Raw genomic sequence first — 18331 nt, forward strand, 5'->3', positions numbered from 1 at the left:
GAGAGGTTAGGCGACCTACCCAAGATCACATAACTAAGATTGGAGGGAAAGACTGTATCTTACCTATTTTTCTCATCCCGCCACCTTATTCATAGCTGAAATGCCCTAAAATTACACAGTCAATATCTAGTCATAATTGTAACCTAGGGCCTTTGAGTCCAAATCTAGACCATGTTTCTATATTAAGTAGCACTGTCATATACTGACCACTTATACCAAGTCACTTTGTATTAAGCACATTACATGCTTTGTTTTATTTAATCCTTACAACAGTTTTGTGGAATGAGGATTATTATCACTATTTGAAAGATGAGAAAATGTAAAACATGGGTGAGTAATCTGTCCAATATCACTTGGACATAGAAAATGACAGAGCTAGGAGTCAAATCAAGGTTATCTGATGTCTGATTCCAAAGTCTTTACTCCTGAGCCACTGATTCATTCTTTCAGCAAATGATTTTGAGCATTATGTCTCAGGCACTATTTTAAGGGGCACCTGGGTGGCGCGGTTGTTAAGCGTCTGCCTTCGGCTCAGGGCGTGATCCCAGCATTCTGGGATCGAGCCCCACATCAGGCTTCTCCTCTGGGAGCCTGCTTCTTCCTCTCCCACTCCCCCTGCTTGTGTTCCCTCTCTCGCTGGCTGTCTCTCTCTGTCAAATAAATAAATAAAATCTTTAAAAAAAACAAACAAACACTATTTTAAGCAAAAAGAATCTATGTCCCCAGAAGCTTAAATTCTACAAGAGGAGATAGATTTAAAAAACATGCGAGTATAAAACAAGTCAGAAAATGATGACTACCTTGAATAAAAGTCAAGGAGGGTAAGGAGGCTGAGGGAACGCATTTGTGGGAGGATAGGAGTCTGTTATACATGCTGGTCAGAAAAGGCCTCACTGATAGGGTGACATTTGATCAGAGCCCCGAAAGAAATGAGAGAGCAAGCCTTATGCTGTATGATGGAATGTCGTTCCAGGCAGAGGGAAACCACATGCAATTGTTAAACCATTGTTAGCATTTTTGAGGAATAGCAAGAAGGATGGTAAGGCTGGAGTGATATGAACCAGAAGGCTGGAAATGAGCTCAGAAAGGTAGCCAGGGACCACATGACATGGACCATATCACGTGGGGACTTCTAAGCAATAGGAAGGATTTAGGATAATACTCTGAATGAAATGAGAGTTCACTGACTGCTTTTGAGCAAAAGAGGAGCATTGTGGCTGTTAAGCAGAGAATTGCAAGGCTGCAAGGGTGGAAGCAGGAAGAGCAGTTGAGCAGCTGTTGTAATAACCCAGGTGAAAGGATGACTCAGACCAGGGTGGAGGTGGTGAGAGAGGTCGGATTCCAGGGATAGGAATCTGGGGAGATTCTGTCTTTTAGAAGTAGAACAGGACTTGTTGACAAATTAGATACGAGATGTAAAACAAAGATGAGTCTATGTGGCCCCAAAGGTTTTAGCCTAAGCAACTATAAAAATGGAAGTTTGTATTTACTGCATTGCAGAAATAGCTGGTTTGGGGAGTAAAAGCAGGAGTTTAGATTTGTACATGTCCAGATGGAAATGCCTATCCAGATAGAGGCTTCTCTCATAGGCAGTTGGATTTATGAGTCTGGAGTTCAAGGAAGAGATCTGATAGAGACAGAGATATAAATGTGGGAGTCATAAGGGGGAATAAGTGTAGAAGAAAAGTTGGGGCACCTGAGTGGCTCAGTCCATTCAGGCTCAGGTCATGATCCCAAGGCCCTGGGATCTAGCCGCCAACCCCACCACCACGTAGGGCTTCCTTCTCAGCAGGGAGCCTGCTTCTCTCCCTCTGCCCGTCCTCTCTGCTCGTGCACGTGTTCTTTCTCTCTCTCTCAAATAAATAAATAAATAAATAAATAAATAAATAAACAGAAAGAAAGAAGAGAGGCCCAGTGACTGAGTCCTCAAAGACTTCAACATTTAGAAACCTAAGAGATGAGATGATACAATCATGTGATTTTCTTCTTTAGTCCATTAATATTAATTACACTGATTGATTTTTCAAATATTGAGTCAGCCTTCCATCCCTAGCATAAATCCTACTTTCTCATGGCAGTTAATTCTTTTCACATGCTGCCAAATTATATTTTATAATACTTTGTTTAGGATTTTTGCATCTATGTTCATGAAGGAAATTGGTCTGTAGTTTTTTTATTTACGTATTGTCTTTGTTGGGTTTTGGTATCGGTAATACTAGCTTCGTAAAATAGGTTGGAAAGATTTCCTTCTTTTTCTAGAAGATTGTGTAGAATTGATGTTAATTCCTTAAATGGTTGGTAGAAGTTCCCAGTGAAACCATCCAGGCCTGCAGATTGGTTTTCTTTTTCTTTTTTGAGTTTTTAACTGACAAATTCAGTTTTCTTAAAAGTTATAAGGCTGGTCAAATAATTGTTTTCATATTACATGAGCTATAGTAGTTTTTGAGGAATTCGCCATTTCATCTAAGTTGTCAGCTATATGTGTGCGAAGTTATTTGTGGTATTCCTGTATTATCCTTTGATACCTCTCTGTCTGTCTTTCCCTCTTGTCAGTCTTGCTAGAAGTTTGTCAATTTTATTGGTCTTTTCAAAGAACCAGTGCTTTGTTTCATTGATTTTTCTCTACTTTCTGTTTTCAATTTCATTGATTTCTACTCAGCTCTTTATTATTTCCTTCCTTCTGCTTGCTTTGGTTTTATTTTGCTCCTCTTTTTCTAGGTTCTTAAGGTGGGAGTTTAGATGATCGATTTGAGACCTTTCTCCTTTTCTAACATATGTATTAACTATATAAATTTCCCTCTTAGCATGGCTGTAGCTGTCTCCCGCAAATTTTGATACATTGTATTTTTGTTTTCATTCATTTCTATGTATCTTTTAAAATTTCCCTTGAGATTTCCTTTTTGATCCATGGGTTATTTAGAAATGTGTTGCTTAGTTTCCAGGTGTTTGGAGATTCTCCTGTTATCCCTCTGTTACAAGATTTCTAGTTTGAAATTGGGGAAGGTACTGTATTCTGTATGTCATGGCCCAGGATATGATCTATCTTGGTGTATGTTCTGTGGGCACTTGAAGGGGTATTCTTCTGTTGTGGATTAGATGTTCTTTAAATGTTGATCAGATCCTGTTGGTTGATGGTGTTGTTGAGTCCTTCTGTTATCCTTGCTGATTTTCTACCTGTTCTATCAATTGTTGAGAGAAGAATGTTGAAGTCACCACCTGTACTTGTGGTGACCACCCATACTTCTCTTCAGTTTTAATGCATTTTTGCTTCACACATTTTGTGGTTTTTTGTATTTAGGTTTTGTGTCTTGACATAATCCATTTAGTATTGCTATGTCTTCTTGATGGGTTTACCCTTTAATGATTATAGAATGTCCTTTTCTATCTCTGGCAATTTTCTTTGCTCTGAAGTCTATCTCATGTTAATATAGCCACTCTTGCTTGCATTTGATTAATGTTTGCTTGATAATATCTTTCTGTCTGTCCTTTTACTTTCAGACTACCTATATAATTATATTTGAAGTGAGTTTCTTGTAGACAACATAGAGTTAGGTCATATTTTGTAATCCACTCTGATAATTTCTATTTTTTCGTTGGTATATTCAGACCTTCTATATTTAATATAATTATTGGTATGTTAGAGCTTAATCTTCCATTTTATTTTTTGTTTTCTGTTTGTTATGCTTTTGTTTCTCTATTTTCTTTTTCCAGCTTTCTTATAGGTTACTTGAACATTTTTTAGAATTCCATTTTATTATCTGTAGTATTTCTGAATGTATCTCTTTGGAACCATTTTAATGATTCTCGGTATTACATTATTTGCACACAACTTATCTTTACCACTACTAATGAAGTATAACAACCTTACTTCCCTTTATGTCTCCTTACCCTCCCCTATTTATAATGTAGTTGTCTTAAATCTTTTCTCTACGTATACATTTAGATCCAAATCAGAAAGTAATATAACTTTTACTTCAACTGTCAAACACAATTTAGAAAACTCAAAAGAATAAGGAAATTCTATTATATTTATACATACCTTCACTTACCATGTTCTTTCTTCCTCTTTGACATTCCAATATTCCTGTTTTTTAATGTCTCCTTTCTGTTTAAAGAATTTCCTTTAGCCATATTTTTAGAGCAGGCCTGCTGGTGATAAATTCTCTTAGTTTTCCTTTATCTGAAAATGTCCCAATTTCCACTTCATTCCTGATGAACATTTTTGCTGGGTATAGGATTCTGTCTTAACGGTTCTTTTTATTTTTCCCCAGCACCTGAAGGTTACTGTGCCGCTTTCTTCTGGCATACATGGTTTCTGATGAGAAATCCATTGTCATTCCAGTTGTTTTCCTCTATAAGCAAGGTATCATTTTTCTCTGGCTGCTTTCAAGATTTTTTTTTTGTCACTCGTTTTCAGGAATTTAATTATGATGTCATTATAATTGGTGTAAATCTCCTTGGGTTTATCCTGTTTGGGGTTTGCTAAGCTTCTTGAGTATATAAATTTATGTTTCTTGCCAGATTTGGGGGGTTTTCAACCATTATTTCTTTGAGTACTTTTTCAGACCCACCCTTTTCCTTCTCTTTTTCTGGAACTCTTAGATCTTTTGTTATAGTCCTATGGGTCCCTGAGGCTCTTTTCAGTCTATTTTCTTTCAGTTGCTCAGATTAGGTAATTTCTGTTCTTCAGTTTTGCAGCTCATAGATTCTTTCCTGTGTCCTCTCCATTCTGCCTTTGAGCTCATCTACTGACCTTTTTGTTATTGAATTTTTCAGTTCTAAAATTTCCATTTTTTCTTTCTATCTCCTGTTTCTTTGCTGAGGCTTTCTATTCTTTCTTTTGCTTCAGGCAAGTTCATAAGTGCTCCTTGAAGCATTTTAATCATGGATGCCTTAATAACGTTGTCAGATAATTCTCACATCTCTGTCATCGCAGTGTTTGATGTATTGATTGTCTTTTTCCTTTCAGTTTGAGATAGATCTTCCTGGTTCTTGGTATGATGAATGATTTTTGATTGGACATTTTTGCATTATGTTCTGACACTCTGGATCTTAATTAAGTCTTCTGTTTTAGCTGGCTTTCTCTGACACCGCTCCGGCAGGAAAACCAAGTGTAGTATAGGTAGAAGTCCAGAGTCTTCATTCAGCCTCCTTTGACACCCAAGGGGAAAGTTCCAGCTCCCCACTTGGTATCCACAGCACTGCAGTAAGGGTGTCCTCATTATCACAGGACAGTAGTGAAAGTCCTAACTGTCCGCTAGGCCTCCTCTGACACTACCCCAATGGTGAGGGAAAAGAGTGTATATTCTTTTTTTTTTTTTTTTAAAGATTTTATTTATTTATTTGACAGAGAGACAGTCAGCGAGAGAGGGAACACAGCAGGGGGAGTGGGAGAGGAAGAAGCAGGCTCCCAGCCGAGGTGCCCGATGTGGGACTCGATCCCAGAACGCCGGGATCACGCCCTGAGCCGGAGGCAGACGCTTAACGACTGCGCTACCCAGGCGCCCCAAGAGTGTATATTCTTGATGTACACCCTTTTCTAAGTTAAGAACCACTTTTCTAGAATGTACTGCCTACCAGAAAACTTCTTGCCTAGTAGAAGGTATAGGCACATAGTATTAGTGTTTTTACAAGGCACGATTTCACAAATATTCTGTAGAGGACATCTGTAAATGAAATGAGCCTGAAGTAATTTCGGGAAGGATTTATGGGAAGTCCCCTTGATTCCCCTCCTCCACCTCTATTTTGTATACTTCTTAGTGCTCTGTTGTATAATCCTTCCTTGCAGGGCTAGACCCTCCAGTTAACATTGTATCTCCCTTTCCTTGTCAAGAACTTAGCACAGTGCATGGCGCATAGTATGTGCTAAAGGAAACGTTTCTAGGTAGAAAGAAGAATGAGTTGGAAGCTACAAAATTTCAGGTATACTGGAGGTTTAATGTTTATCCAGCTTCTTTTACTCATTTATGAAACAAACAGGGAGTGGGAACTGCTTGGCAGACACCATACCAGATGCCGGGAAAAATCGCCAAGTAAAGCTGTAACGCGAGAAAAGTATACTGTTCAGTTGGAGAGGTGCACAAATAAACCAGTCACTTTCACCCAAGGCAGTAGTCCTCCCGCACACTCTGCACGCTACTGCTGGGCGGATCCTGAACAGTACTCCTTTCATCACCTGGTTCTTATTCTTCAGAAGACAGAGTTTGTGTACAATGTGTACAGTGTGGGATTCCCATGCCTGGCTGGTCATCAGACTGACCTTGCAAACTTTCAAAATAGATTCACAAGTGTACCTACCATCTCCCCCACCCCAAAATAGATTCTGATTCAGTAGCTTGGGTGTGGGGCCCAGGAATCTGTTCTTACGTTGTTCCCCCTTGATTCTGATAAACAGACTGGGGGAACCTCTGGCATAGTGGAAAGTGTGCATACAGCCTTTGGAGTCCGACGGGCTTGAGGTGAATTCCAGCTCTGACATCGCTTACTGTGTGACCCAGCATCACTTCACCTTTCTGAGCCTTGTGTCACTCAGCTGGTGTTTGAGGAATTTTTATGTACATAAAATACCTAGTACATGCCTGGCATTTGGTGAGGTATTTTTCAACAAATATTAATTCTCTTCCTTCTGTTCAAGAACTTGTATTGGCAATTCTTATGTCTGAACTCTTGTCTTTGGAATCTAAACCCAGTCTTTGTATCCATATGCTGATTATTCAAAGTTAGAACTTTTGGAGAAAAGTCTTTTGTACCAAGTTTATGTTATATTGAAGAAATTATAATTCATGTAAATCACATAGCCAGGTGTAGAGTGAGGACTCGAATGCAGATAGTTACATGTGTGTTCTTATTCTGTCCCTGTCCTAAAAACAGCCTAAAAGTAGCCTAGCCAAAGTCTAGAGCTATGATTGCCCCTTAAGAATGAATCTAACTAGATCCTCCCATAAAGGATGATGTCAACTACCTGTAGTAATTACCCCAAGAGAAGAAGAGTATGGCAGTTTTTACCCAGAATTCAGTTCAGGCATAGCTGATATTAAAACTCTACCAACAAGAGAACCAGACATTAGAATATGGCTGTTGACTCAACAGGCATTTATTGAATACCTGCTGTGTGCCAGAAGCAATAAACAAACCTGTCAATTATCACTCTTCTAGAGCCTATAGTCTAGTGAGAAGAGAGAGACAAAAAATAAACAGATAATCTAGTTTGATGGATGGTGCTAAGTGCTATGGAGGAAAACTTTAAAGTCAGGGAGAGGAGATAGGGAGTGCCAGGGTGGGGAAGAGTGAGGATGGATTACAGTTTTAAAAAGGAGTGATCAGAGAAGGCTCACTCAGAATTCATGTTTGAGCAAAGCCCTAAAAGCGATGAGAGAGTAAGTCATGAGGATATATGGTGGAAGGGCAAGTGCAAAGGCCCAGTGATGAGAATGTCAGCGCTGGGTGAAGTGTGGCTCACTTGCTGTGATGGCATCTCTGTCTTGTCTCTAGATTTATAAATAAGATGCTTTGACTTTTCTTTCTCCTGGCCTTTGCTTGGAACAGCTGTTTTACCTTGAGCAGCCTTCCTGTACAGCCCCAAACATGTAATCCCCGAATTCCAATACAAATCCCCCTCCCTCCGTGAACACTTCACTGTTGATGTTCATTCTTTTTCCAGATGTCTTTTGGACTTCTTTCTTTTTTTCTCCCTTTTTCACTTCCTGATTGTATGATATAGTAAGTGCCTTGTGATCTACCATCTTATCCTTTAAGTGTCTATAAGGTATATCACCTTATCCTGTGCAGATTACCCCATTTGTCTTCACCACCTGTACGCCATGGCCTAGAGATGGTCCCTAGCCCATCCCTGTGACGAGGCAGAGAGAGAAGGGGAAAATGGGGAGAAGCTGTGGGAGGAACGGGCTCACCCATGTACTATGATTGCAGATCTCTTCCCTTGCCTCTCCAGTGACTGCTTTCCGTGACCACAGTCTGGGTATGCTGAGCTAGGAAAGGTGTAGTTGGCCATCAGCAATTGAGAACTGGTTATTCAGGCTTATGTTTATTCAGTCACCGTCTGCCACAGTTGAACTCTGGGTGGGTTTCTCTACTCAACCAGAGAATCCACTCTTTCTGAATGCCTCGTCCCAGTGGGCCAGAACGCCCCTGGTGCCGTCAGTTATAGAAACATCAGACTTTGCAGCACCACTTTAAATAATCAGGGTTGCATTTTATAGGAATAGAATCTGGGACTCCCAAGTCTCTAAATCTCTAAACAATTCCTTTTGTAATTGACATATTGTCACACAAGTGTGATTTCATGGCCATCCCATAAAGGTATATGATTGCCTTTTATAGTCATGTCAAAGTAGCAATTTGGTATACTCTCTTCCTTACAAAAAGCTGGTTTATATATTTCTGAGTCTATAACCTGTTCTTTTGAAGATCTCCAATTGCAGTAAATCTTCATCTGTATAATACTCCATTGAGAGAATATACCACAATTTATCCATTCTACTGGAGATGGGCATTCAGGTGTTTTCCGTGCAGGGGCAATTGTGGATAGTGTATTCTTGAACATACCTTTTGGTACATATATATATATTTTTAAAGATTTTATTTATTTATTTGACAGAGACAGAGACAGCCAGCGAGAGAGGGAACACAAGCAGGGGAAGTGGGAGAGGAAGAAGCAGGCTCATAGCGGAGGAGCCTGATGTGGGGCTCGATCCCATAACGCCGGGATCACGCCCTGAGCCGAAGGCAGACGCTTAACCGCTGTGCCACCCAGGCGCCGCGTTTTGGTATATTTTATGTATGCATTTCTGTTGGTTCTGTTGGGTGATTATCAAAGAGTGGAATTACTAGGTCAAAGAGCATACGTATGTTTACCTTTAGAATAATAGATCCTGCCAAAGAGTTTTCCAAGGCAGTTGTACCAATTTATACTCCTACTAGCATTGAATGGGAGTTCTAGTTGCTTCATTTCCTTGCTAAGACCTAGCATTTACTTTGTCTTTTTTTTTTTTTTCTCCTGTTTTTCAGCTTAGCCCTTCTGGTGGGTGTGTAATGATATTTTATTGAGGTTTTTAAATTGCATTTTCCTGACTAATGATGTTGAGTGTCTTTTTTCATATGTTAATTAGCCATTTGGACATCCTCTTTTTTGATGTGTCTGCTCAAGTCCTTTTCCATGTTTTTGCTGGGTTGTCTTCTTAATGATTTATGGAAAATCTTATATTATCAATATGAGTGTTTTGTCAGATATATAGTAGACATCTTTCCTCCCTTTATGGGATGTCCTTTCACTGTCTTAATGGTGTCTTTTGAGGAATAGAAGTTCTTAATTCTAATGTAATCCAATTTTATCTTTCTTTTTTTTTTTATGGTTAGCCCTTTTCTGTATCCTATAAGAAATCTTTGCCTACCCCAAGATCACAAAGATGCTCTTCTCTGTTTTCTTACATTTTCTTTACATTTCACATTTAAATCCAGTGTCAGATGGAATCAGTATATACATATTTTTTCATATGGATAGCCAAATGACACAGCACCTTCTATTAAAAAGACTATTCTTTCCACCAGGTCATTTCAGCTTTGCCTTTGTGAGGTACGTGGATCTGTGAGGGGGCTAGTCTGTTCCATTGGTCTATTTGTCATTCTTTAAGCTAATAATGCACTGACTTTACTTATTGTACCTGTACAGTAAATCTTGAAATCAGATGGTTTAAGATATACTACCATAACTTACTGATCTAATTTCTCTTCTTCACGTTTGGAGCTCCATTGTCTCAGTCGGCCAAGTGTCTGCCTTCAGCTCAGGTCATGATCCCAGAGTCCCAGGATCAAGCCCCACGTCAGACTCCCTGAACAGTGGGGAGTCTGCTTCTCCTGTGCCCCTCACCTCACCTGTGCTCTTTCTCTCTCGCTCTATCAAATAATAAAATCTTACCAAAAAAAAAAAAAGATTGTCTTTGCTATTTGAGGCACTTTGCATTCCCATTTCAATTTTAGAGTTATCTTGTTACTTTCTACAAAAATCCTGTTGGGATTTTGATGACTATACCAATAGTTTTCATCCAAGGGCCATTTTTGCTTTCTGCCAGGCATTTGACAGTGTCCGGAGAAATTTTTGGTTGTTGCACCTGGGGCAGTGCTACTGGCATCTGGGGGACAGAGGCCAAAGATGCTAGTAAATATCTTACAATGCATAGGACAGCCTACCGCTAACAAATAATTATTAAACCCAAAATGTCAAGGTGCCACTGTTGAGAAAGTCTGCATTAATATAATCATTGTTTCAGTGAGCTTTCTGTCTACCATTTTATTATTTGTTTTTATGACCCACTGGTTTTGCTTCTGTTTTTCTCATTTTTTACCTTTTTTTGGATAAATCAAAAAATGTCTGTTATCCCATTTTTACCACTGTCTGAACTTACTAGGTATATATTCCTTTACAGTTCGTTGGCACTTACCCTACAAATTTCAAGTTAATTGTACCACCTCCTGATGCTACTACACTTCTAATACACATAACTCCTTTTACATCCCCTCCCGTACACCTTTTGTGCATTGTTGCGTTTTGGTTTTGTATCTATACTTAAACTGCAAAAGACATAACTATTGTTTTGTATGGGTAGTATTATTTTATATTGGTATATTCCATTGTTCTTCATTGCCTCCTACATAGCCATGCTTCTGTCTAGGTTCATTTTCTCCCTTTATTATTTTCCTTTAGTGCAGACCTGATAGCAATGGATTCACTTAGTTTTTATCCAAAAACATCTTTATTTCACCTTCAGTTTTGAAAGCTGGTTTCATAGGGTATAAAATGCAAGCCTGCTAGTTATTTCCTCTTAGCGCTTTAAAGATGTCCTTCTACTGTCTCCTGGATTTCATCATTTCTGTGGAAAAGTATCTTGTCAGTCTTACTGCTCCATTACTTTTAAGATTTTTCTTTTTAGTTTCAGTTTACAAAGTTCAACTATCTGTGTGTGTTTGTCTTTGTACCACCATCCTGGGTTTGCTGAGCTGCTTAAATCTGTGGGGTTGATCTCTTTCATGTGTTTGGACATTTCTCACCCATTTATCCCCCAGCAGCAGCCTTCTCCCAGAAGCCATGTGTTTTGAGATCTCTAAAAAATGCAGGTTTGTCGCCCCTCACCCCCACATAACCACATTTGAAAAGCATTGTGGTTTCTCTTTCCTCAGTGACAGCTCTTGGCCTTGGCCACACTGTAACCCTGAGCTCATGTCAAGGGTCGACAAATGCAGAAGGGAAATTAAAATAAAATAAAATAAAATAAAATAAAATAAAATAAAATAAAATAAAATAAAATAAAATAAAATAAAATAAAAAAATAAAATAAAATAAAATAAAATAAAATAAAATAAAATAAAATAAAATAAAATAATACAAAGCAAGAGAAACAGCTATCGACTGTTGGCTCACTGAACATTCACCCCTGGCTGGAGTATTCATCCACCTAGTCGTCGTTGCTTCCACAACTATTTATGCTGTAAGAAATTATTTTTGTAATTCATCTGGCTTTTTCTAGTTGTCAGCAGGAGTATCAGCCTGCCAATACCCTATCACATCCAACTTCAAGGCAGAAGGGGCCTGATGTTTTTGAGTGCTTGTCATGTGCCGGATGCCCTTCTAGGTTCGAGGTGCAGGATTGCCCAGTCTAAAGTAGCTAAGACAGACGGATACAAAATCATGCAGCGTACGAAGTTCCGTAGCAGCGGTGTGCACGGTGGTGAATGTGAAACAGGACAAAGGAGGCAGATGCGAAGGAGTGCCACCTGCTTGGGAAATTGTAAGTTTTGTCATTTTACGTGGCTATAGTTTCAGGTGGAAGGGGTGAAGCCCCGAGAGCTGAGGTTGCTGAGATAGGCAGGAGCCTGATAGCCACGGGCCCCGTGCGCCGTGGTGAATAGGTGGGCTAGGGAGCGCAGTTGAAGAATATTAAGCAGCGAAAAGTGTTCAGATTTTTGTTTTAGAAAGATTACTTGCATGTCATTGTGAAACGTGGATCCAAGAAGGGCAAGCACGTGAGGCCAGGGGCTCTCGAGGAAACAGTTACAGTCGGTTCAACGTTTAATAGGTGGTTATCACCGACAGATTTGAAAGATGTTGAAGGGTAGAATTGTTGAAATTTAAGAGAATGGTGGAATTAAGAGGGAGGTGGAGGAAAGCGAGGCTAAGCTTTCTGGCTCAGGTGAAGGCCATAAATCACCAAGGGGGCTCCGACGAGCGAGCAGAGTTCCGTTTTGGATGTATTTTGTGCTCTCACTTCATTAGCTCTATGGCAGTTTGTGTCATACAATCTGAGAGCATAGTTCAGGGGGCCCCAGGTGGTCTTCTTGAAGCTCCTGAGATGAATAAGAGAGATGTAGAGCCCCAGGCCATTGCCTTCATTCCAGCCTCAGCGGGACCCTCTGATTTTATCTACCTTGTGTGCTGGGCTTGCACTTAAACATTTTATTTGAAATAAGTTTTCCATGCTAAAAGAAAAAAAAAATCACTAATAGTGTTTCCTTCCTCATTCATCTTCCCGTTTTAGGTCTCTGTTTCAACTTGTTCGTTTGAATGGAACCCTTTCTCAAGTCTCTTCCTCGGGAGGGTGTGTGGATAACGCCCTCTCTGCAACTTGCTCTTGCTCTTGCAATCTGACTGGTGACTGTCTCGGCTGTATACAGGGTTTGGGGGCCACAGTCCTTAACTGCAGTCAGTAGATGCTATTCTGTTGCCTTCTGGTGTCCCTTGTTGCAGAAGAGAAAGCCAGAGCCAGTCTTCTTCTTAGTTATTTGTTTGTTTCCTCCCAAAAGCATGTATAATTTTCCTCTGTCTCTTTTAGCGTACAGGAATTTTACCAGAGTGCGACTAAGTGTATGTCCTTCTGTCTTTTCAGTCTCCAGACAAATCTTCCTGTAGCTCAGGGAAATGTTTCGGTTGTTTATTTGCTCTGGCTCCTCCATCTGGTCCTTTCTCTCTTTCCAGAATTCCCAGCTATTTACATGTTGGTTCTCCAAGTCTCACGAGTCCCGTCTCTTTGTATTTCTGCTCGGAGTTGTAAAGTAGCTCTACTTGATCTTCCAGGCCACTGATGGGATCTCAGGAATTAACTGTCTTCTTTTTTAAAAAAAATCCCACCGATTGAGCTTTTTCAGTGTGGAAAATAATGTTTTTAAAATTCTAAAAGAGGGGCGCCTGGGTGGCACAGCGGTTAAGCGTCTGCCTTCGGCTCAGGGCGTGATCCCGGCGTTATGGGATCGAGCCCCACATCAGGCTCCTCTGCTATGAGCCTGCTTCTTCCTCTCCCACTCCCCCTGCTTGTGTTCCCTCTCTCGCTGGCTGTCTCTATCTCTGTCAAATAAATGAATAAAATCTTAAAAAAAATAAATAAAATAAAATTCTAAAAGAGATATCATTCGCTTTGTGATCAGACTTCTTTATTGCTCTTATTATTTTTCAAGTTCTTGTCTGTGGTCCTTAGTGGTTTTGTTAATCTAAGACTCACCACCTGAGAGAGTGCTCTGCTTGCTTTTCCTGCCTCTGACTGCTGGGTCCCATGAAGTGCTTATCTTCCTTCCCTTCTGTTGTTCCAACTACAGTACCTCAGGCAGGGGACGGCACAGCAGCCTCTGGGTCATGCGTGTGTGAGCTGGTGCAATGGGATGGCAGTAATCCCCGGCCAAGCCTTCTGGCGTCAGTAGCCTGAGATAGGGCAGATTTGAGCTTTCTCACTTCTGCAGCTTCTTGAGGAGTCACGGAGACCAAGGGATATCCTCCCAACAAGCCTCACAGTGACCAGTGTTGCCTTTCCTTGCAACAGTCTGTGGACCAGACTCTCTCCAGGGTTTTAGAGCCTAATTGTTGCCCTGGAGCCCTCTCCTGACCCAGGAGGAAAATCTGGCACTGACTCTCTCTCTGGGCTGAGCAAGTCTTGCCCACACCCACCAGGTACCACTTGCCTGCCAGCCCTATAGTTTGTGCGGCTCTGGAATGTTCATTGGGTTGGGGACAGGAAGGGGCATCATCTCTTCAGAAGCCCCCAGTAAACTGAGCCAAAAGAGAGAGAGATTGGGAGAGACAGACAGACTGACAGACCCCACCAGACTAGACGATCCCTAACCTCCCTCCAGTGCCAACGTTTTACAGTTGTATGCATTTGTGGTCTCCAGCTTCAGCTCAGTCCTCAGTACCCTTGGGCCACACTTTTATGTCTTCCCAGCATGCTCTGCTTCCCCAAAGAGAATATTTGAGACTTTTATTTCTCTCCTCAAGCCCTCTGTTTACCCTGCCCTCCCCCTTCTTGTTCACTGTCAGCCCATGACTTTGAATTTCTCCTCACAGAGAAAATAGATTCTCGTATTAAGTTGCTCAGTTCCTTCACTCACGTATGAATCTATCTCCTTTCACTGCCTGCCTGCCGTCCATCTTTCCATCGTGCTGGACTCCATCTTCTCCCATGATTTCTCTGTGCTACTGTTTTTCCCCCTTCTCTGGCAACTCCCTTCTGTTTTGTTCTCCTCCTAGTCACCCAGCTCTGACTCTTCTCCCATATCCCTGGCTGCCAGGGGGTCTTCTCAGTGCATAAAGTTGATCCTATCAACTTCCGCTTAAAACCTGTCCATGACAGGAACAGACAAAATGAATCGTGGTGATAGAAGTCAGAATAGAGGTTACCGCTGGGCAGGGTAGATAGGAATCAACTGTAAAAGGGCTTGAGGGAGCCTTCTAGGGTGCTGGAAATATTCTCTGTCTTGTTTTGGGTGGTGGTTACACAGATCTCTACATCACAAAAATCCACTGAGCTGTACATTAAGACTAGTGCATTTTACTCTGTAAATGTTATACCTCAACCTCAGAAAGATAAAACTGGGGCGCCTGGGTGGCTCAGTCGGTTAACATCTGCCTTCAGCTCAGGTCATGGGCCCAGGGTCCCGGGATCCAGCCCCGTGCTGGGCTCCCTGCTCAGTGGAGAGCCTGCTTCTCCCTCTCCCTCTGCCTCCCCCCACCCCCAGCTCTTGAGCACGCACGCTCTCTCTTTCTCTCTCTCTCTCATAAATAAAATCTTTAAATTAAAAAAAAAAGAGAAAAAGATAAATCCTTCATTGGCTCTCCATTTCTACTACAGGTTAGGATCCAGACTCACATAGCTCACAGATTCCCATGATTCCTCCCTCAAGTCTGGCTCACGCATCTTCTTCCTGTGAAACCTACCCTGGCTTTCCCAGGCTTCTGACGCAGAGGTCTCCCACGCTCCCTCAGGACTGCGATCACGGGCCCGGCCCAATTCTTAGCAGCCTGGCTTGTGGCTGTCCGGCTGCTTCCCTCACTAGACTGCGGCCCCCTGAGAACAGCCATCTCTCTTCACTTCCATCGCTCCCCTAGCGCCTTGTGCGGTGACTGGCACGTAGGCCCCCACTAACTGTCTGTTGACTGAATAAATGCAGGTTCACTTTGTATCTGCTCTGAGCTTGACCGTTACTGAAAAGTGCTCTTCCTTCGGCCCACAGGATGCTTCCTCAGTGAGAAGAAGGCCGCTGCGCAATGGCAGTTTTCGATACTCCCGAGGAGGCCTTCAGCGCCTTACGCCCGGTCTGTGTTCAGCTCACAAAGACGCAGACAGTGGAGAACGTGGAGCACCTGCAGGCACGATTACAAGCCGTGAGTGACTCCGCCCTCCAGGAGCTGCAGCAGTACGTCCTCTTCCCTCTGCGGTTTACGCTGAAGACGCCCGGTCCCAAAAGAGAGCGCTTGATCCAGAGCGTGGTGGAGTGCCTCACGTTTGTCCTCTCTTCGACGTGTGTGAAGGAACAAGAACTTCTCCAGGAGCTCTTCTCGGAACTCTCTGCTTGTCTGTATTCGCCCAACTCCCAAAAACCCGCCGCTGTGTCCGAGGAGTTGAAATTGGCCGTGATCCGGGGCCTCAGCACATTAATGCACTCGGCTTATGGGGACATCATTCTGGCTTTTTACGAGCCCAACATCCTGCCTCGTTTAGGATTTGCCGTGTCTTTACTGTTGGACCTAGCAGAACAGGAGAAATCAAAGCAAATTAAAATTGCTGCCTTACAATGTTTACAGGTTCTACTCTTTCAGTGCGACTGTCAAGACCATCCGAGGTCCTTGGATGAGCTTGAGCAAAAGCAGCTGGGGGATTTGTTTGCTTCTTTTTTACCTGGAATCTCAATGGCACTGACCAGGGTGATCACAGGAGACTTTAAACAAGGGCACAGCATTGTCGTGTCTTCCCTGAAGCTCTTTTACAAGACAGTGAGTTTCATTATGGCCGATGAACAGCTCGAAAGGATCTCAGAGGTCCAGCCAAAGGCTGCAGTAGAGCACAGAGTCGCAGAGCTGATGGTTCACAGGGAAGCCAGGTGGGTAAAAAACACCAGCGACAAGCTGACTATCCTTATTAAAAAGATAATTGAGTGTGTTTCAGTCCACCCACACTGGAAGGTGAGGCTGGCACTGATCGAACTGGTCGAGGCCCTTCTTTTGAAGTGCAGTCAGTCCCTGGTCAGATCAGCTGGACCCCTTCTGAAGGCTTTGGTGGGTCTAGTAAATGATGAGAGTCCCGAAGTCCAAGCCCAGTGCAATAAAGCTCTGAGACGTTTTGCAGATCAGAAAGTAGTGGTCGGCAACAGAGCCTTTGCTGACATCTTGTCAGAAAATCTGCATTCCCTCGCCACGTCTCTTCCCCGCCTCATGAACTCCCAGGACGATCAGGGCAAATTCTCTACACTCTCCTTGTTACTCGGTTATCTGAAACTCTTGGGCCCCAGGGTGAACTTTGTCCTCCACTCTGTGGCCCATCTTGAGCGCCTTTCCAAAGCGCTCATCCAAGTGCTAGAATTAGATGTGACTGACATCAAAGTCGTCGAAGAGCGGCGCTGGAATTCTGGTCATCTGAGCGCTTCTCCAGAGACCGTGGCTCCGCAGCCGTGGAGCCCAATGCAGAGGAGATACTTCCGCTTCTTCACTGACGAAAGGCTTTTCCTGCTCCTGCAGCAGCTGTGTCAGCTTCTTGGTTTTTACGGGGACCTGTATTTGCTCGTGGATCAGTTTATGGCGCTGTACCGCGAATCTGTGGTTTACCGGAAGCAAGCCGCCATGATCCTGAATGAGCTGGTGGTGGGGGCTGCTGGGCTGGAGGTGGAGAATCTTCATGAAAACCACATTAAGACAAGCCCCGAGGAACTGAGGGAGATCGTGACATCTATACTGGAAGAATACACAAGTCAGGAAAACTGGTATTTGATCACTTGTATAGAATCTGAAGAAGTGGGAGAGGAGCTAACAATGAAGCAGGCAGGCCTCCAGGCCATCACATCTGGTGCACACACCTGCCAAGTTACCTCTTTTCCAGCCTTCTCACAGCCAAGTCCCACTATCTGCTCCATGAACAGCAACATCTGGCAAATATGCATCCAGTTGGAAGGGATTGGCCGCTTTGCGTACGCACTAGGAAAAGACTTTCGTTTGCTCTTGATGTCAGCACTCTATCCAGTACTGGAGAAGGCCGGGGACCAAACCTTGCTCATTAGTCAGGCAGCCACCAGCGCCATGATGGACATTTGCCACGCTTGTAGCTACGACTCTCTGCAGCACCTGATCAATCAAAATTCCGACTATTTGGTGAATGGGATCTCTTTAAATCTGCGTCATTTGTCTCTGCACCCCCATACCCCAAAGGTCTTGGAAGTCATGCTGTGGAACTCGGATGCTAGCCTGCTGCCTTTGGTGGCAGATGTGGTTCAGGATGTCTTGGCCACTCTGGACCAATTTTATGATAAGAGAGCTACTTCCTTTGTCGGTGTCCTGCATGCCCTGCTGGCAGCATTAGGTACATTCAGAGCCCTTTTTAATGCTAATTTGGGGGAAGGCCTAGTACCCTTGTTTGCCTATTATTGTGTGTGTGTGTGTAGTTATGCTATGGAGGACATTACTTGACTAGTTGTCGGTCCAGCCCTACATGTTACGCCAGGGTTCCACTGCTTTTTATATATATATACTTTTAATAACCTCTGCCATATATTGAGCTCCTGCTCTGTGTCAGGGACATAAACCCTGCAGACTAAATGTAAACATCATTTTTATTCTACAGAAAAGAAGAACTAAGGCTCACTGAGATTGACTTAGCCAGGGTCACACAGGTAATAAGGAGTAAAGTCAGGATTTATGACAGTTTTGTTCTTTTCAGTATACCATACTGCTTCTGACAACACATGGGGTTCACAGTATCTGTGCTAATGGAGAACAGGAGTAACAGGAATTACTCAGTCCACAGAGGAGCTAGAGCATTACTGTCCACTAGAACTTCCTGTGATGATG

The 18331-nt window shown here is 42.6% G+C and overlaps 1 protein-coding gene across 3 annotated transcripts in view; it reads left to right on the forward strand.

Annotated features, from left to right (window-relative positions):
• TTI1 (TELO2 interacting protein 1) overlaps positions 1-18331 on the forward strand; it is a 44719-nt gene that overhangs the window by 1010 nt on the left and 25378 nt on the right. Inside the window, exons 2-3 of one of the 3 annotated variants that reach the window (XM_045804595.2) lie at positions 4272-4363; positions 15508-17843. In XM_045804595.2, coding sequence (XP_045660551.2) covers positions 15542-17843 — 2302 coding nt within the window. In that variant the 5' untranslated portion in view covers positions 4272-4363; positions 15508-15541. Of the gene's footprint in view, positions 1-4271; positions 4364-11364; positions 11802-15507; positions 17844-18331 lie in introns of those variants that run through there. The other 2 variants (XM_087853591.1, XM_045804596.2) reach the window with 2 other exon arrangements.

Source organism: Ursus americanus, chromosome 22 (assembly GCF_024610735.1).
Source record: "Ursus americanus isolate L20-20 chromosome 22, mUrsAme1.1.p, whole genome shotgun sequence".
NCBI lineage: Eukaryota > Metazoa > Chordata > Mammalia > Carnivora > Ursidae > Ursus > Ursus americanus.